Here is a 20,573-nt window from a genome sequence, read left to right as displayed (position 1 = left end):
ATAAATTCCTGAATGCTGGCTCTCCTGTGTGATTGAATCAAATAATTTTAGAATTAGAAACTCAGTGTACCTATACCACCAAAATAATACCATAACATACACAACAAATAATCATCCTGCCTCTGCATTAAGATTTCCAAGTTCGAATTCACTACTCCTCAGGAAAGCACTTGTGGCTTAGCTCTAATCTTAAGGACATTTTTCTTAACATCAAAATGAAATATACCTCTTTGTGCTTTCCAATGATTGACCTTGGTTCTGTCCTTTGGGGCCAAAAAGAAAAGTATAGTCTCTTTACTTCCTCCAGATAATAGAGTTTCAGATACTTGATGTGACTGACTGGTCATAGGATAATGGCCTTCAGGGCAGAGAAGGGCAAAAGTAGGACTAGGAGCAGGTTTGAGAGATTTTAGTCTTTCCTTCTCAGTACATGGTCTCCATTGTGAATGGAAAAGATATGGAAGTAAGAGGGGGTAGAAAAGGCTCAGCCCGCCCTATCTGTCACAATCCAAGTGAGCTCAGAGCTCCTCTTCTTTCCTCCTCTACTCTCCTCTCCCCTCTCTGTCCTTGGCCCCTTGCTTGTACCATGTGGTCAGTGATTTCTTACCTAGGTCTTCAGGCAGGAAGGAGAGTGTTTTTGGTGGCTAGCAGGCTGAGACCCAGTGACCTGGCCTTGATAGCCATGTGGCACCATGAGAAGGGTGCTGGATTTGGAATCAGAGGGCATTAGTTTGAATCCCAGCCCTATCACTTACTACCCGTATAACCTGGGGCACTTAGGTCCACTTAAGCTTTCTGGATCTCAGTTTCCTCATCTGTAAAATGAAAATTTTGGACTAGATGGCCTCTAAGATCTCAAGCCCTAAATATCTGGTGCCATAATTCTATGACTACAATAGGTCCAGTCAAAGTTGTGTTGGAAGCACTAGGGTGAGGACTTTGGGACTATTTTTCTTTCCTGTCTTCTCTCACCTCAATAAGACTAGCCAGGCCTGAGACCTTCTTTGGCCTCTGAGTCAAATAACAGAGAGTGAAAAGATACAGTACTACTGATTGTTGTAAATATAGTTCTTCTGGGCAAAGTTGCTGGAGTTCCCAGGATGACAGAATGTCTGCTATAGACCAGACCAGCCCACCCCACCCTTCCTCTTTATTCATAGAGAACTGGTCTTGAACCATGGGAGACACGGCAGGACTCTGCCTGCCTGCCAGAGACCCACCTTCCCATAGAACTCCTTCCTGTGATCCAGGAGTTATTCCTTTTTCTCAGCACACTATCCCTTAACTATCATCATCAGACCTTTCTCCAGTGGTTCTTCGGCTGACTTGAAGAAGCCTCCCCCTCCAGCTGGGATGACTGGGAGGATAAGGTTTGGCCCCACAGTGACTAAAGGCAAAACTGTAACATTGCATTTGGGGAGAGATCTCAGTTTCTGCTGCTGTAAGGGATCCCAATGCAGGGATGAGAAACTGAGCCCCATGTTGGGGCAGGGAGCCATTCTTAAGGTGAAGAACATTGGTTACTAGAAAACAACCACCCTCTGTCCATACCTTCACCTTTCTAGAACAGACCTTCATCTCTTAATCTGGGGCTTAATTACAGTTTCCCCAGAAGTTGAAGCTGACTTCATTTGGATAAGAGATAGATATCTCCCCAAAAGAAGCCCTTCCCTCTGGTTAAACTACCTGGAACCCACAGAGAATGGGCATGGTGTTGCTATTTGAATCCCGTTCCTTGGTCCTCAACCTCAGCATGACTCTCCCAGGATTTGGTGAACTTCTTCTATAAATGACTCCCCTGGAATCAATCCAGATATACTTCCTCCCCCCCCCATCTCCTGCACTTCATCTCATCCCCATTCTGGGCCCACTGGTTGAACAAAGGAAGGTGTCAAGGGGAGGAAATGAGGTGTCACTCAAAGGTGCTAGGAGTGGTTTCCAGCCAAGAACTGAAAGGAGGGGCCTAGAGAAAAGGAGGAAACCCCAAGTCTGTCCCCATCCCAAGTTCTTTCCCAGGGACCTCCTAGGTAATGAGGAGGTCTGGGCCCAGCCCATCCTGCTTCCTCCTCTGCTGCTCAGAAAGAATCCTCCATCCAGTTCCGCCTGGCCAGGATCTCTGACTCCTTCCTCCTCCCCCGCCCCCCTTTCCCTGGGCTGAGAGCCCACAGGGACTGACAGGGAGGGAAGCTGAATGGCTGTGCTGTGGGCATGCCTATTCCTTCCCTTTCCCTCAGCAACAACGTCACCGCAGCAGCAGCAGCAGCGGCAGTGGCAGCGGCAGCAGTAGCAGCTGGGACGCTGGGGATGGAATTGCGCAGCCCCTCTGCATAAGCAGAGATGCAACTGTGAGGAACAGAAAATAGAGCTGAGGAAATCAACCAGATTCCCCTGCCCAGCCAGGCCAGAGCCATCAGGAAAGAAGGTCTAGTTGAAGGCTCCTCACAGAGGTACAGCTGGATGGGGAGGGAAGAACAGGGAGGCTTGGATGGTTGCCTGGCTCTTTCTTTTACACCCCGAGATCATAGAGGCTGGCTTTTTCTATCTGGCTCAGGGCTAGGAAGATGAGGTCAGATAGAATAGCCACTAGAACTCTTAAATCGTGTGTGTGTGTGTGTGTGTGTGTGTGTGTGTGTGTGTGTGTGTGTTTGTGACTACAACACAAGGATAACAAGCAGTCAGGCCAAAAGGGTTTGTGCTGGTGCTGCCTTGTCAATGAGATAGAATGTCTCCCCCTCCCCCCTCCCTTCTGCTACCCAAGACATCAGCATTTGTTTTGGTTCAGGGAGTCAGGCCGCTCCCTCCATCCTACTGCGCTCTATTTGGGAGAGGTAGACATACTTAAAGACAAAAGGCTGTAGTATGTGTTAGGGAGTGCTGCCAAAGGAAGACTGAGTCTGTAAGATTCTCTGGTATGGGGTGATCATGAAGGATTAAACTGTCCATTCCCCTAATTCTATAGAGATCAGAAAGCCCTCAGTATAAGATCTTGGTATAAGTTTTCTAAGTGTACTGACCTACAGTACTGACCAGAGATGTTCTGAGGTGTGCAGAACAGCCAGCAAGGGGGTTGAGGGTAGAGATGGACTGGAATGGGGGATGGAGTCATATTCAGGGCAGCTGACCAGAAAGGCAATAACCTAAAGGGCCCCTGGTATCACATTCAGACTCCCAGTGAAATATATTCCCTTCTTCCATCCTTTCCCCTTCCCTGACCATGCCCCCTCACTCTGCCACCTGTCTGCTCAGGAGACCCTTTAGTATGTAATAAGTTAGCATTCCTATTGAGGCCCATGTCCTTGCAGCCCAGGCCCCTCAGGCTAAGGTCACTGAAATCTGGGCCCAGACCCAGTGTTCTAACTCTTCATTCTCCCCACTTCATTTCCTACTTCTCCCTGGAGATGCCAGGAAGTGAGAAAGATAGGCAGGGGAAGACCCACTAATAGGCACTAGGACTGGCTGGAAGATAACACTGGCTATAAGGTAGGGCCTTCCTCCCCAAATACTAAACACTTTTCTAGCCAGGAGTGGCCCTATGGGTCTGAAAGAGGCTCTCATGGTGTGGGCTCACCCAGGAATAGGAAGAAACAGCTGAGTTTCATTGATGGGAGGGAAAGTGGAGGGGGCCTGATGCAGAGCCCTAACTAGTCAACTTTACATCTCAGGCAATACCAAAAATTTGCACAAGCCTCCTCCCTCCTCTTTCATAGTAGTTATTTTGTATATTTTTTTTATGTTCTTGTGGGGCATCTGAAGCAAGCGCTTCACAGACCTTACCTCTGCTACAACTTTGGCCTAAAAGAAGAAGAGCCCAAGGGAAGGTGTGTTTTCTCCTGGTTGTAGGCTTTTTTCCTGTGATCGTTAATAGCATGCTGCCCAGGAGTCCCCACTATCTCCCTGTGGAAGGCGCAAGCCAGCAATGGAGAAAGGGCCCTCCCAAAAATCTTCCTCCCTGGTCTCGGGAATTGGGACTTGTGGTCTCGTGTTGATTGAACCCACAATTTGACAGCTAGCCTTGTTAAAGTTATTAAGTCAGTCAACAGGCATTTATTAAGCACTTACTATGTGCCAGATACGGTGCTAAATTAAACAAATACAAAGAAAGGCACTGTCCCTGCCCTTAAGATGCTCACTCAAATAATGCGGCAAATAACATGTAAATGTCTCCTTCTCTTTGTATCTCAACCTAAAAACTATGGTAGTTGAAGGAAGGGAAGGTTACCTGTGACTAGGTCTCTCCTTTTCTGGAGCCAGGAAGAAAAACCACGGCTACTCTGGATGGGAGTAACATCAGGTTAGTCTTGGGGAGTCAGAGCAAACTCTGACTGACTCTGACTGGCCAGTAGCTGACCTAGAGTGCTCAGTTGGTTAGGTTTCCTGAAGGACAGTGAATTAGTCTTCCAAAAACTTCTCAGATGTGCCCTTTGACCCAACCTATCCTTATTCTAGGGGTGACTTTTCCTCATCAATATGGTTGGCCTCAGACTCATCTTATTACAGAGGAAGTCACATCTGAGGTCCTGGGGCAAAAATCTGAGCAAACATTTCCCAGATGGGAAATGGCAGAGTGGAATGTTGAGGAGGTATGATCCTGAGCACTCTTTGGTGAAGCAGCCAGGGAACTGGTCAGGAAGCCCTCCATTGAGATCCTCCCTCAGACCTCATGGGGCCCTTCCCCTTAAATCTTTGCCTTTATTTCCTCATCTGAAAATGGGGATAATAATACCATCTACCTCAAAGGGCTACTTTGAGGATCAACCAAAATAATATATGTAAGGTACTTTGTTTGCACACCCTAAGGCTCTATAAAATTTTAGTTATTATTATGCTTATTAATCATGGTAAATGTTCTCTCTAGGAGAGAGTACACATCATATATATTTTGTGTTCCCACCTAGACTCAGCTGATCCAGTGAAATGAACATGTGCTGGGAACAAGGGGATCTAGGTTCTAGTCCTGGTTTTTCTAGAGCCAGATGTGTACCCTTAAACAAGTGGCTCCCCTTCCCCCTGGGCCTCATCTGCCAAATGTAGATTGCAGCACCTAACCCAGAAGGTTGTTTTAAGGACAGAATGAGATTGTAGATTTGAAAATTCTTTCAAACAGTAAAAACTTCTATACAACTCTAAGGTAACATGGAGATTATTTTGTATTTGTCCCACTTCCAGTGCCTCGAACACTATTACCACAGATGATAAACAAATAGTGTTTCAAGCCTCCCCTACCACCCAAGCAAAAAAAAAGGCCCCAAGTGGCTTCTAGTTTTCCTTTTATTGGAGTTTGGTTTTAAATTCAAATCTGTTTCCAAATGTCTTCTCAGCCCTTCATCTCTTCCTCCAGAGACTGGAATACAATTTCCCCACTGTGATTATTGACAGGATATTCGAAAGAAAGGGGCATCTTACCTGTATGTCTTTCCTTCCCAACCATACTGTGAGCTCCCCCAGAGTCAGGGATTATGTCTTCTCCTGATTCCCCCACAGCACAAGGGTGGGGACATAGGAGCCACTCCCTATAGTCTGACTGATTGGCCCTGGATTAAATGAGGGCACAGGGAGGGAAGGAGGGAGGGAATAAGCATTTACATAGCACTTATTATGTGCCAGGCACTGTGCAAAGCACTTTTTACAAATATTATCTCATTTGAATACTCGCAGGAATACTTTCTCTTGAAGCTTAGGGCCTATTGTGTGAATAAGGGAACAATCCCTGAAAGCTAAACCAACTACTGGCTGGGTGAGGTGATTTCAGTGAGGCTACTAATGGGAAAACTCTCTCTTCTCAAGACTTCCATAACCTACTCTCTAGCCTGAGCCTGGGAAAGGGGAAAATACAGGTTTTACAGCAGTCCATGTGGGAAAAAAATCTAGGAGTTTTAGGTGACCACACACTCAGTGTGAGCCAGAAATATGCTGTAACGATCAAAAAATATCTCTTCTGGCTGCATTAATAGAAGCATAGTATCTAGATTGAGGGAGGTCATGGATATACTATACTCTTTCCTAGTCAGGCCACAACTGTAATATTATATTCAGTCAGTCAGTCAACAAGCATTTATTAAGTACCTTCTATGTACCAGGCACTGCACTAAGTTCTGGGCATACAAAGAAAGGCAAAGGACAGTCCCTGCTCCCAATGAGCTCACAGTCTAATAGGCAATCACATCTTAGGAAAATGTTGATAATCTAGAGGAGGAAGATGACCAAGATGGTAAGGAAACTCAATATTGAGTCATATAAGGTTGGAGGAACCAAGGATACTTGGAAAGGTAAAACTTTGGTGGGGATACATAATAGTTGGCTTTGAGTATTTGCAGGATTATATAAAAGGTCTATCCCTCTTTTTTCCAAAGTTCACTGTCCTGGTAGCTTTAGACTAGCAGGGGTAGAGAACCTGCAGCCTCAAGGCCACGTGTGGCCCTCTAGGCCCTCAAGTGTGGCCCTTTGACTGAATCCAGACTTCACAGAACAAATTCAGATTCAGTTAAAGGACTGCACTTGAGGACCTAGAGGGCCACACGTGGCCTCAAGGCCTCAGGTTCCCCACCCCTGAACTAGGGGTTGATATCCTACAACTGTCTACCACTTGAAAAGTCTCCAGGTTCTTAGGCCTCACTGATCTCTGTCAGTCTCCTAGGGATTCCAACTGCTTCTTGCAGTGGATTCAGAGAATCTTACTTAACCTTTGGTTCCACTGCTTTCATCTTTTTTTTTAAGTGGATCTTTTTTTAGAATTTGAACTTAAATACAAAAAGACAAAAAAAGACATTTCCATGTACACAGCACAGAATAAAAAGAGGATTCGATATAAAACCATGAATTTCCATTTCACAGTTTGCTTTTTTTGAAAAACTATGTTATACAGGAAAATGATAAATGTTGGAGATGTGGGAAAATTGGAATGCTAATGCATTGTCGGTGGAGTTGTGAACTGATTCAGCCATTTTGGAGAGCAATTTGGAACTATGCCCAAAGGGCTATAAAAATGTGCATACCCTTTGACCCAGCAATACCACTTCTAGGTCTATATCCCAAAGAGATCATAGAAATGGGAAAAGGACCCAAGGTACAAAAGTATTTATAGCAGCTCTTTCTGTGGTGACAATGAATTAGAAATTGAGAGGATGTCCCATCATTTGGGGAATGGCTGAACAAGTTGAGGTATATGAATGTAATAGAATACTATTGAGGGGCAGCTAGGTGGCACAGTGGATAGAGCACCAGCCTTGAAGTCAGGAGGACCTGAGTTCAGATGTGACCTAGACACATAACACCTCTGGGCAAGTCACTTAACCCTATTGCCTAGCAAAAAAAAACCCCAAAAAACAAGACATGATGAGCCTGTGGACTTCAGAAAAACCTGGAAAAGACTTATATGTAATGATGCGGAGTGAAGTGAGCAGAACCAGGAGAACATTGTACTCAGTAACAGCCGCAAGTTCTATGACTAACTTTGATAGACTTAGCTCTTAACAGCAAGTATCTGAGACATCTCCAAAAGTCTCATGATGGGAAATACTATCCACATCCAGAAAAAGAACTGTGGAGTCTGAATGCAGATCAAAGCATACTGTTTGCATTTTTTTTCTTGTTTTGTTTCTTCTTTCTTGTGGTTCCTCCTATTGATTCTAATTCTTATTTACAACATGATTAATGTGAAAATATGTTTAATAGGAATGTATATGTAGAGCCTATATCAGATTGCATGCCATCTTGGGGAGGGAGGGGGAGAAAATTTAAAATTCAGAAGCTTATGGAAGTGAATGTTGAAACCTATACATTATTTTCAAAGCTACCTGCTTTCTGGGCTTCCTTCTAAGTTTTATTTTGTTCTCTGCTGTTCATTTTATTTTTTTTTCTCCCTCTGCACCTTGCCCTAGAGAAAGTTACCATTAGACACAAATATGTGTATATATGCAAACCCATATTATATGTACTTCTATTTATCAGTTCTTTCTCTGGATGTGGATATCATCTTCCTTCATAGGTCCTTTGTAGTTAAATACGCAAAATGACTGAGTCATTCAAAATTGTTTTTAGAGCAATGTTGCAGTTACCATATACAACGTTCTCTTGATTTTGCTCATTTCACTCTTTATTATTTCATGCAAGTCTTTACATGTTTTTCTAAAATCAACCAGCTCATCATTTCTTATACAGCAGTAGTATTCCATCATAATCATTCTATTTCACTTAAATTGTTAAATTTATTGGCATGTAATTGGGCAAAATAACTCTTTTGCTCTCCTTTTCTAAAATTCCCAGATTACTGAGTCCCATCTCAATACATTTCCTGAATCTTTCTAGTCCCTAAGCATTTTAGCCAACTCAAATTCAGAGTGCTGCCACAGCTAATCTCTAATTAACCTTCCCTCTTCTGCTGCTGCCACCATAACTGAGTGCTTGACTTTGGCATCTTCTTCCTCTTTTCCTTCTACTGCCCTTACCACTCAAATTACAAGATTGTTTCCAGAGTTTTGGCACTTAATAAATGCTAGCTGATGGACTGCCTGTTTAAAAGGGAAAATGATATATTCTCTTTTCAAAGATAATCGTAAGATTATTAGAAATACATATAAAGGGAATTTACCCCTTCCCAGACTAGATGGCATTTATTCTGTCTTTGCATCCCACTGTCTGTCCATTACCTCCCTACAACTGGAGCCCCACACCATGGCATTTGCTCTCTCTTGGCCCCAGAAGAGAATAGAGTCCTTGGAATCAAAATATTCCTATGCCATTTTGGGGAGTTCATTCACTTGAGCTCCCCAGATCAAACTTATTGGATAGATCTGCAATTCCAGAGTCATTCTCAAATAATCAAAAATCCTCTTGATTGCATGACAGTTTAAGGGGGTTCCACCTACATTCCTACTTAATCATTGGCTACTTGATGACCACCACAGTGCCTTACATGTCATCTATGCTCAGCAAACATTTGTTGACTGAATAAAATTACGTTAAGCAGAGCTGCCCAACAGTAGAATGACCTCTCCTGAGAATTAGTGAGTTCCTAGTCAAAGGGAACGATTAAACCAAGATGGGCTGATTACCTTTCAAGGATGTTGTAGGAAGTATTCATAGGGTTATAGATTTGCAACTGAAAGGGACTTTAGAGGTTCTATTATCCAGTCTCCTCATGTCATAGGTAAGGAAACAGCCTCAGAGAAGTCAGGTGACAGCCATGATCACAGAGACAGAGCTGGTATTCAAATCCAGGTCATCTGACACTGAATCCAGTGTTCTTTCTATGCTGCCCTAAATGCCTGCATTGGTAGGAATATTGTAGTAAACTTTTTCTAGGACCTCATCTAACTCTTAAGATTATGCGATTCCATGATGACAGCTGATGAGAGAGTAGGTAAATTCATCTAGCCAGATATATTGCTTCTCTGGTTAGGGAAAGGTAATTTGACATATAGTTTGGTTGCAGGGGTGTCATCAAACTTTCAGGGAGGGTTAGAAGAGTGAGGAGTAAAGGGATCAGTGAGACTGGAGTTGATTATCAGGACCAGGGTTTAGATAGACCAGATAAGAGAAGGCCAAAGAGTGTGTATATTGTAAACATTTGTTCCAAAGGAGGGTAAATTGGAAAAAGATTGTACATTCCCCACCCCGCCCAAACCCATGTCCAGGCAGGAGTTCTAAGACCTGGGGTACCAAGTTCCTTATAGCAGCAAAGGAAAAGAGGGAGCTTGGCATTGCATCATGGGTAATCAAAAAGTATACTGTGTCTTGAAGGAATAGGGTGGGAAATAATGGTTCTGTCTTTCAGGGAAGGTGGTAGTTCTATTTTCCTCCCCTGTTTCTCAGTGTGGAGGAAGCTGATCTAGGATGAGATATTTAGGGGTTTGATTGTGAATAGAGAGGAAGGTCAGTGAGACAAAATCAAAATGAGAAAAGAGAATTTGAAGTGTTCTCTAAGTCACCAACTAGGACCTGGGCATGGGAGAACAGACTGTCAGAAATTAGTTGTCAAAGGAGGAAGTTTATCATGAGATAAACATGGCCAGCAGTGGGAGGAGGGGAGGGAGGAAGGGATCTGCATGTGTACATGCATTGGGGGTGTGTGTGTGTGTGTGTGTGTGTGTGTGTGTGTGTGTGTGTATGTGTGTGTGAGAAAAATATATATTATCTATGTCGATATATAGATATCGATATAGATATTCCATTTGAGTTTGAATTTGTTAAATAAAACTGCTTAGTAATAGAGGAGACCTTCTAGCTTTGTATTTATCATTCCTAGCTCCTGCAGACCTCTTTTCTACTTCAGTTCAGCCACAGGCTTTAAGGGAAAAAGCTGCTTTATTATCTGGCACAGAGACTCGCAATCATTTTGCAGACTTCTTCAGGCTAGACTAATCTCTCATCTCTTGCTGGGTAGGGACAACAAGAGGAACCCCCCAAAAACCAAGGTAATAAGTCATCAAACCCCTCACCAGAATTGAGAGCCCAGTAGGAGGATCCTAAAACAGACAGTTTTCCCTAGAATCATTCAATCACTATTTATTTAATGCTTCAGTAAGCCATGAATTCAAGGTTTAGACCCCAGGTGAAGGCTCTCAGTATAATTCTTACAGGCAAATATCAAAAGGTGGTATGCCCTACTTACACTTGTAGCTGTGAAAATGCAACATGGTTTTAAAAGTGCTCAGCAGCAATTATGTTAAAAGACCACAGGATGGAGATGTGACTCCATGAAATTCCTTCTCTTAATCCTACATCAGTAAGCACAAGACCTAGCTATCTATGTTGCCTTGCTTTTTGTTTGACTCCTCTCTGTTTTCCTTTTTTCCCATTTTTCCTTCTCCCCATTATCCCATTATTGACTTGAATTGTACTGTATTTTTCATGTTTATTCTGTGGGCTGCCATGGTCAAAGAAGTCATTAATCTCTTGTCACCTTTCTGGAGAGAAATCTTTCCTTACCTCACTATGGGTTCTGTGAAAGGAAGAAGAATAGAATTTCTTGCTTTTCTAAAGAGAAAGTTGAGAGATAGATAGATAGATAGATAGATAGACAGATAGATAGATAGACTGACTGACCTATCTATCTATATACATATACATGTACATCCCTCTGTGTTTTTCCTAAGGGTCAATGGCCCCTAAGAAGAAATAATAACAATTACAACAACAAAAATAGTTTTAAAGCTTACTGAATGCTCTACATTATATTATCCCATTTGATCCTGTGAGGTAGATACTGTAGATAATATTATCCTCATTTTACAGATGAGGAAACTGAGGATCTGACAACTTACATAATTTGCTTATGATCACTTACTCAGTAACCATTGAGCTTGGAACTTGGGTCTCCCCTAACTCCAAGTCCAAAGCTCTTTCTGCTGGACCCTGATTAAATGAATCAGCAGTTAACCATATTTAAGTGTCTTTGCAGTTTTCTGTTGTACATTTGTATGTGAATGTATGTACCCCTGAGTGATTTAGTTTTTGTGTATGAGCATGTCACCATCTATGTATTTTTGTATGTCTCTTCATGTTGTGTGTGTGTGTGTGTGTGTGTCCCCTGAGGATGGAATTACAAGTAATCCCAGATGAGGATCCTGCAGTGTGCTTATGATTTTGTAGAAAGAGGTACTAATATACAACCACAATAACTGACAGAAAACTATTTTTTTTTGCATATATCAAACTGTGAAGTAGTTTCCATGGCTACTGGGGTCTCCAATGATGATAAGGGGAAAGGAAAGCATTATCTATGTCCCCATGAGCCACACAGACTAACACTTGAAAATGATACGTTAGGAACATATGAAACAGGAGAAGAACCCTCCCCATTGTACATCTTTGAATACTCCCTTTGCTGTGGAATAAATGTTGCAATGCATTACATGTGACTAGTTGTGCTTGTGTGTGTAAATTCACGAGAGTTAAATATTTAAAAACAGAAAGTTGAAAAGTAGCATTAAACAGCACATGTCAGAATAGAAAGGTGATAAGAAAAGCACCCTGGAGTAGAAGATAGGAAAATAGTAATAAGGGAAGGAAGAAAGGAATGAGTGAGCAGTGAATTGAGTCAGCGATTCTGTTGGAGTGAAGACTATTTGATCACGTAGAGACTGAGAACTCAGAGACAGGAAGACTGGAATTTGGGGAGCAGTAGAAATGGAGTTTCAGCCTCAGCCAGCATAGGAAAATGTAGAACCAGATAAAAATAGTTAACATTTATGCAGCACTTTAAGGTTTGCAAAAGTGCCTGATATATCTTATCTCCTTTGAGCCTCACAACAACCCTGGAAGGTAGGTGTTATTATTTCCCCCATTTCACTGAGAAGTGAACTGAGGCTGAGAGAAACTAAGTGACTTGCTCAGGTTCCACAGCTTAGTAAAGGTTTGAGGCAGGATTAGAAGCCAGGTCTTCCAGATTCCAAGTCCAACATCCTGTCCATGGCATTATTGAGCCAATGACCAAGAAGCCTTTAGAATAAGGCTTCTTTTTTTTTCACTTAATAGTATTTTATTTTTTCCAATTACATGTAAAGATAGTTTTCAACATTCACTTTTATAAGATTTTGAGTTCCAAATTTTTTTTCTCCCTGCCTCCTTTCCTTCCCCCCCCCCCAAGACGGCATAGGCTGTACATGTACAATCATATTAAACGTGTTTCCACATTAGTCATGTTGTGAAAGAAGAATCAGAACAAAAAGGAAAAGCAAAAAGAAAAAATAGTATGCCTCGATCTGCGTTCAGATTCCAATAGCTCTTTCTCTGGACGTGGATAGCATTTTCCATCATGAGTCTTTTGGAATTGTCTTTGATCATTGTATTGCTGAGAAGAGCTAAGTGTCAAGATTGGTCATCGCACAGTGTTGCTGTTACTGTGTACAATGTTTTCCTGTTTCTGCTCACTTCACTCAGCATCAGTTCATGTAAGTCTTTCCAGGTTTTTCTGAAATCTGCCTGCTCATCGTTTCTTATAGCACAATAGTATTCCATTACATTCATATACCACAACTTATTTAGCCATTCCCCAATTGATGGGCATCCCCTCAATTTCCAATAGAATAAGGCTTCTTAACTATGTCTGTGTCATGGACCACTTGTGCAGTTTGGTGAAGCCTATGGATTCCTTCTCAAAACAGTTTTTAAGTGCATAAAATAAAATGCATGAAGTTACAAAGAAAACAAATTATATTGAAATATAGTTATCAGAATATTTTTTAAAAGATCTGTATTTTGTTTTCTTAAAAGAGAGCCCACACTAAACTCCGAAGACTGGGAAAAAATGTTTAAAGATAAACATACAACTTGTGTGATATTATTAGTCTCTCAACATTATGCTTAAGTTCCAAAAACTGGGATGATGAACATTTTTGAGGGTACTCTTATTGTCAACTCTTCCATCATAGCTACTTGGTTCCCTATTAGAGCCAATAATATTTGTTGAAGACTCATCTGAATTTTTTCTTTCTTTTTGGAACAACTAACAGAAGACAGAAAAAATTTCCTAGACAAAGAATATGTAAAACATCTATTATCGATTGAAACTCAAGGGAGATCAAGCCTGTAAGTTTGCCTTAATCTTCAAAAAAGCACATAAAACTGAATCTCGCTTCTCCCAGAACGTGTTTTATTCTCTCAGGAATAGGCCCCTATGGTGCTGTAGAGTACTGGATCTGGCAAAAGAGATCAAGTCTGAATTCTCCCCCTCATTCCATGTATCTTTCCACAGACCCCTTAGGCCTCAGGTTCACATTCCTGCTTTAAAGAGAGTGAGGTTCTGGCTCAGGGAGCAGGTCAAGAAGGCTCTGGGATGTAGGCGAGGCCTTAGAGAACACAGGGGACAGCTTGAGACTGTGATGGCACAAAGCATACTACATTCAGAATTAAACTGTATTTGTTCTAATCTTGGCTCTGTGACTTACTCCCTGTGTAACTGTAGACACTTCCCATCTATGGGTCTCAGTTCCCTCATCTGTAAAATGAAGGTATTAGACTAGATGATCTCGGGTCCCTTCCAGCTCTAAGTCTTATGATCCTAGCATCCTTCCAGATCTCCTGCCCCTGGGAATGGGGCAGGGTTCTGTGTATCCTGAGTTATGTTAGATATGGTGGGAAGCTGTGTGTGCCCCTCACTTCTGGCAAGGTGACATTGGGTTCCTTTTCTCTCTTTTTCTGTCTCTCCAGGTGCCAGGCCTTCCTGATGAGATGTGTCCTGCCCCAGAGGGCTCCGGGGGCAGTATCTGGGGCCATTGATGCCCTCAGCCGAACTTTCCAGAATGGATAGTCCCCCCAAGCTGACGGGAGAAACCCTCATCGTCCACCATATTCCCCTGGTGCATTGCCAGGTTCCCGACAGGCAGTGCTGTGGGGGTGGAGGTGCGGGCAATGGAAGTACAAGGACCAATCCCTTCTGTCCACCTGAGTTGGGCCACCCTGACAGAGACCTGACACAGGCTGACTCTCTGCTTTATAGCAGAGTGCTCCCGGCCTCAGGGGGTGCTGTTGGGCCTGGGGATGGTCCTAAAAGCAGGAGCCGGGATGGGCGAGGTCCTGGAGTTCCCAAGCGGCACAACCCCTTCCTAATAAAGGAGGGTGAGCCAGAAGACCCATATGGAGATTGCGACAGTTCAACCCAACAGTCCTTTCACCTACATGGAAGCGGACAGCCCCCCTTCCAGTTGGCACCACTGGGCCCCAGAACACGGAAACCCTGGGGAGCCACAAACAGTCGAGCTGGAGTGGTAGAAGGACAGGAGCAAGAGCCTCTAGGCAGTTCAGAAGCACAGAAATACAGCCATGGGCATCACTGTCCACCAGAACTGGAGGCAGAGACCATGGAGCTGGATGAGGGGGGTGGCCCTGGGGCCAGTGACAACTCTGGCTTTTCGTTTGACCAGGAGTGGAAGCTTAGCTTAGATGAGTCCCCAAGGAACCCAGGCGTCCGAGCCTGTGGCTGTTCGGGCTCGGGATCTCGACATTGTCGTTGCAGCAGCACATCCAGCCAATCGGAGGTGGCCGACCAATCCATGGGCTATGTTAGCGATTCTTCCTGCAACAGCTCAGATGGTGTATTGGTCACCTTCAGTGCCCTCTACAACAAGATGCATGGCCACTCCCGTGCCAATCTCAACTCTGTCCCCCTATCCTGCAGCGACTCTTCCTTCTGTAGCCACTCAGACCCTGGAGCCTTCTACCTGGACTTGCACCCTTCCCCAGCTGAGTCTAAGATGTCCTGTGAGTCCCATCACCCCAACAGTGGGGGTGGAGATGAGGGCTGTAGCTGCCCTCACGCCTCCTCCCCTGAGCTAGATGCCAACTGCAACTCCTACCGCCCACACTGTGAGCCCTGCCCGGCTGCGGCTGACCTCACTGCATGCTTCCAGAGCCAGGCCCGCCTTGTGGTGGCCACACAGAACTACTACAAACTTGTCACCTGTGACTTGTCTTCACAGTCCTCACCCAGTCCCGCTGGCTCCTCCATCACCAGTTGCTCAGAGGAACACACGAAGGGCAGTCCTGGTCCAATCTCAGGCCAGCCCACTGAGTACTACCTATTCCAAAAGCCGGAGACCCAAACAGAGGAGCAAAAAGCCAAGAGTTCTCCAGCAGAAGTGGGATCTGGGACAGGCCCAGATTTGATAGAGGGACAGGTGTACGTTAATGTGTCTCCTCCCAACCTCAGCAGTGGACGCCAGCGTTCCCGTAGCTATGACCGAAGTCTCGAGCGAAGCCCCCCAAACCGGCTGGGCTCCCTGGAGCGCATGCTGAGCTGCCCCGTTCGCCTCAGTGAGGGACCCTCCTCATTGGCTGGGCCTGGCTCCCCACCCAGACGGGTCACCTCCTTTGCTGAACTGGCCAAGGGCCGAAAAAGAGGTGGAGGCTCAGGTTCACCTCCCCTGCGGTCGAGCACTGGTGACTCCTCTCTGGAGTTCTCACCCATCCCTGAGGCCCATCGGGATGTGGCAGGCCCACTGGATGAGAGTGCCCGCTGTAGCCACAGCCTACCATCTCTTCCCCTTGGGCTCTGCCTGGACCCCAGCAGCCTGGAAGCCCAAGCTGACCAGGGCTGCAGGGATGGCCTTCAGCAGGGCCCCCAATCCAGCGAGTTGCAACCCACCACTTTTGGAGCTGCTGGGCAGGCACCCCTGGCTCTTTTGATGGAGCCAAGTTCTCCTTTCCCAGTGATCCCAGCCAGCAGCCATGCACAGAGGGATATAAGAGCTAGAGCTGACGGTAAGGATTGGGTAACCTAGATGAGCCACAGAGAGCTGGAATGCCACATGCCAGTACATTGGGGGACCATTCTTGGCTGTGTCTGTGGAATACCTGAATAGATTCTGGAGTAGAGGGAAAGCATGGATGACTCTAGGGAAATAAAGAGCTTTGAGGACACTCCAGCTCAGAAGTATTATAAAGATTCTGAGGTAGGAGATTCTGTGGGAGAAACACAAGATGTATAAAATACACTTTCTACACTCAGGGGGCCAACTGTCTAGTGGGGGACATAAGACCAACACATATGAAACAATTACATAAGAACACCTTATTAAATGATCAAGTTTCCAAATGCATTCAGAGAAGAAACACATTGGTGTGGGGGAATCAGAAAGGTCTTCCTAGAGAAGATAGGACTTGAGCTTGACTTTGAAGGAAGTGTAGGTGTAGGGATTGGATAGGCAGAGAGACTGAGTGGAGGGTGTTCAACATTTTTTAAAACAAGTTCACAGACCTCAGGTTAAGAATGTTTGGATTAGGGGGCAGCTAGGTGGTGCAGTGGATAGAGCTCCAGCTTTGGACTCAGGAGGACCTGAGTTCAAATCCGGCCTCAGACACTTGACACTTCCTAGCTGTGTGACTGTGGGCATGTCATTTAACCCCTATTGCCAAAGCCAAAAAACAAAAAACAAAAAAAAAACTTGGATTAAAGGAGGAGTCAACCTGGTGCAAAATTGTGAAGTTTGTCTTCTAGTTTGACTGCCTTTCTTCTTCCTTCTCCTGTCCCCTGTCCTCTCAACACCTTTGTTCAGGCACCCAGCCCTCTGGCTGCTCCAAACACCCCTAATTTGACACCCTCCCCAGTAATACTCAGTACTCCAAAATCATCCCCTCCCTTCTCCCAATACCCCATTTAAACTCCTAATTCCTCAGAATAGCTGACTCAGCTAGTTCTTTGGAAGAAAGCTTCTTATGGATGTGTGACCTTAACAATTCACTATACCTCTCTGGGTCTCAGTTTCCCTCCTGGCATAATGAGGGAATTGGATTAGAAGATCTCTTAAGACCTAGCTAAATTCTGTTATGTTAGTAAACAAATTCATATCAGTGAATGTATTAGCTCTGCCAGCAGCATTTACCTTGTTAACTCAAAAGAAAAAAAAAAAGAGGAAATTGTAATGGTAGAATTTTTTAAAATGGTTTTGAGCGGGGATGAATTTCCAAAATTCTTCAAATCACAGTATTATCACAAATTACAATTACCTATATGTAAGAATGACTCTGACTAGAGCAGGGAGATCCTGGAGGTAGGGAAACCATTAGTATGATAATCCATGCATAAAGTGAAGAGGGCCTAACATATTTCATAGGTAAAGTCTAATAATAACATAGCATTTATAGAGTGTATTATGGGTTGCAAAGCACTTTACAAATGCTAACTCATTTTATCCTCACAACAACCCTAGGAGGTAGGTACTATTATGATCCCCATTTTACAGATAAGGAAACTAAGGCAGAGATTAAGTGACTTGCCCAGATAAACACAGCTAGTAAATGTCTGGGGCTGGATTTAAATTCAGATCTTCCTGATTCCAAGTCCAGTGTTCTATTCACTGTGACACTTGTATGCCTATAACTGTACGATTTATCATTTGTGTGGAATGGCAGTGCTATTGACAGATAATAAAGCCTAAAGACAGAGCTAACTGGGAGGAAGTGTAGAGAATTCACTTTAGATATCTTGAATTCATATGGTCATAGTATCTAAATCTGGAAGGGGCATCAGAGATCACGTAGTCTAAACCTCTCCCTTATCTCATAGATGAGGAAGCTAAGTCTGAGAAGGGTCACATAAGTAGAAAGTAGCAGAGCTGAGATTGAATGCATGTCCCTTGAATCCAAATCCAAAGTTCTTGCTGCACCATGCCTCAGAGGTACTAAGTACCTTTCTAAGTTTGAAATGATGCCAAGACACACCAGTAAAAATGTCTGGCATTCAGACCACTAGGCAAACATGAAGTAGGTCCTTTGATCAGTAAGTGCAACTATTGACCCAAGAGCCTCCTATCACTATTTGACACTCTGGGACCTAGCATGGACCTGAAGCCTTGAGCCCCAAAAAACCATCCTGAACCTTGGAGCTACTCCCATGTCCCTCTAAGGCAACAGTTGTTTCCCAGACTCTGAAGCTGTGCTGCTGCCCAAAACTATGTCTTAAAAGTTAAAGAGATTTAAAAATCCGTGGAACACTCGGCCTAGGGCACATATGGTATAACTAAAGATATAATTTTTTTTGTTCAGTTATGTCCAACTCTTTGTGACCTCTTAGACCATACTGTCCATGGGGTTTTCTTGGGAAAGACAGTGAAATGGATTAAGGCAAACAGAGGTTAAGTGACTTACCCAGGATCACAGAGCTCGTGAGTGTCTTAAGGGTAGATTTGAACTCAGATCTTCCTGGTTCCAAACCCACCACTTTATTCACTGAGCCGCCTGGTTACCTTCTTAATATACCTAAATGTATGTATGTATACACATGCACACACACGCACACACATATACACAGAACAGGGAGAATTTTTCAATGACCTGTATTCAGTACATGTTTGTATTTCTTCCATGACCAAGTAATTTCTAGGCCCAAAGTGTGAACTGGTCTATCTCCTATAAGAAAAGGTAAAAGGGTTTAAAGAACTCTTCCCCATTCTCCACAGAAAAGGATCTGAAAAGGCAGGAAGTAACATTAACTTGTGTCAGAAAATTAGAGAATAGAAAGATAGGACACAGAAGAGAAAGGGAAGAAGGACCACTGAACATTGGAAGCTAAGTAGTAGACATTAGCCTCTTCCCAAAGAAAAAGGTTGATTCTCTGAGAAGGAAGAAGCTACTTGTCCTCCAATGCATAATGATAGGAATCCAATGATACTATTAGATCATCTATGAAGAAGAAGAGGAAGAAACAAGCAGTGGTGACTGGTGACTCCCTGCAAAGAGTAAATGAGGCAGTTCAGTGTCTGCCTGGTAATAACAATAAAAGGATCTGCTTGTTTTCTCTCACTGTGTATTCAAGATGTAAGAGAAAACCACCCAGGACTTAGCCAATCAGTGACCACTTCCAACTTCTGGTGATTGATGTAGGTGCAAATGGTGCTGCGAAAAGGAATGTTGGAATCACTGCTAACAATCACATTCTTGGGTAAGAAACTGAAGAATTTGTGAGCATAGGTAGTGTTACTTCTGCATAATCATAGAAGACAAGAACTTCGTAAGGAAAAGGGAGATTTGGGATTTGAACAACCAGTTAAGAAATTGGTTTCTGCGGATAGAATTTTAATTTCTAGGCCACAGCTTAAAATGATAAGCTGTTGATCAGGGAGGAAGTATGCATACAAAGACCAAGATTGTCTCTGGCTGGAGTCTTTGAATCTAATCAAAGGGGCTTTAAACTGAAAAAAGGGGGGAGAAAACTAGTTATGTATATCTACTGAGCTAGATACTCTAGAGAGTAGCTACAATATAAGAATAGTAGAGACACCTAAGAGTTCATAGGAAATAAAATGCAAAAGAAAAAGTAACCAAGCCCATGGTCTGAGATACCAATACACAAATGTACAAAATATGAGTGAGAAAAGGTAAACTAGCGATCTCAGTGTGAGGAAACAAATTTGGCCTCATATGAGACTTGGTTAGGGTGAGAGCCATAACTAGAATATGGCTCTGTGAGGGTATGCCCTATTCCAAATAGTAAAATAAATTTTAAGAGGAAAGTTGAGCAGCATTAGAATTTTAAGAAGATGGACTCTTGTGAAAAAAAAATCAGGAACCATAAGGGGACAGCCTAGTAGAAAGCATTTGAGTGAAGAACAGTGGAGGCAGAAATAGAAATATTATTGCCATTGCAGGATATTAGAACAGAGAAAAAAAATAGATGAGTTCTCGAAACATTGCAAACCTGGCATAGAGGCATTATATTATAATGATGGGGGAGGAAGGATAGTTCAGTTATCCAAAACATTGCTAGTCGGTGTGCGCGTGCGTGTGTGCATGCATGTGTTTTCTGCCCAAAAAAGAGAAAATAATTTCCTGGCTTGTCTTAATGATCATTTCATACTTCAGAAGTTGCAGGAATCAATCAGAGGAATTATTCTGGACCTGACTCTCATCAGCAAAGAGAAAATGGTTATTGAAGTAGATGCTATGAAAACTTTTGGGGGAAATTGATTACTACATCACAGCATTTGTGAGAATGAAAGTCAAGCATGCGTCCTAAATTCTGGGAGACTGTAGAGTTCGGAGGAAGGATAGGTAGGATACTATGGACTAAAAGTCCATAGAGCAAGCCAGCCCAGGAGGAATGAAAAGCTCTCGATAATGAAATTCTGAAGACAAAAACA

At 43.5% G+C, this 20,573-nt stretch overlaps 1 protein-coding gene across 6 annotated transcripts in view; it reads left to right on the top strand.

Annotated features, from left to right (window-relative positions):
- Window positions 1-20,573, top strand: part of RUSC2 (RUN and SH3 domain containing 2) — an 88,711-nt gene that overhangs the window by 53,486 nt on the left and 14,652 nt on the right. For 5 of the 6 annotated variants that reach the window (XM_027839119.1, XM_027839120.1, XM_027839117.1 and 2 more), the window contains one exon: window positions 14,149-16,197. In XM_027839119.1, the coding sequence (XP_027694920.1) occupies window positions 14,217-16,197 (1,981 nt within the window). In that variant the 5' untranslated portion in view covers window positions 14,149-14,216. Of the gene's footprint in view, window positions 1-2,254; window positions 2,448-14,148; window positions 16,198-20,573 lie in introns of those variants that run through there. The other variant, XM_027839118.1, reaches the window with a different exon arrangement.

Source organism: Vombatus ursinus, unplaced genomic scaffold, assembly GCF_900497805.2.
Source record: "Vombatus ursinus unplaced genomic scaffold, bare-nosed wombat genome assembly UNPS02014832.1, whole genome shotgun sequence".
Classification (NCBI taxonomy): domain Eukaryota; kingdom Metazoa; phylum Chordata; class Mammalia; order Diprotodontia; family Vombatidae; genus Vombatus; species Vombatus ursinus.
This window is presented reverse-complemented; position numbering and strand designations above follow the sequence as displayed.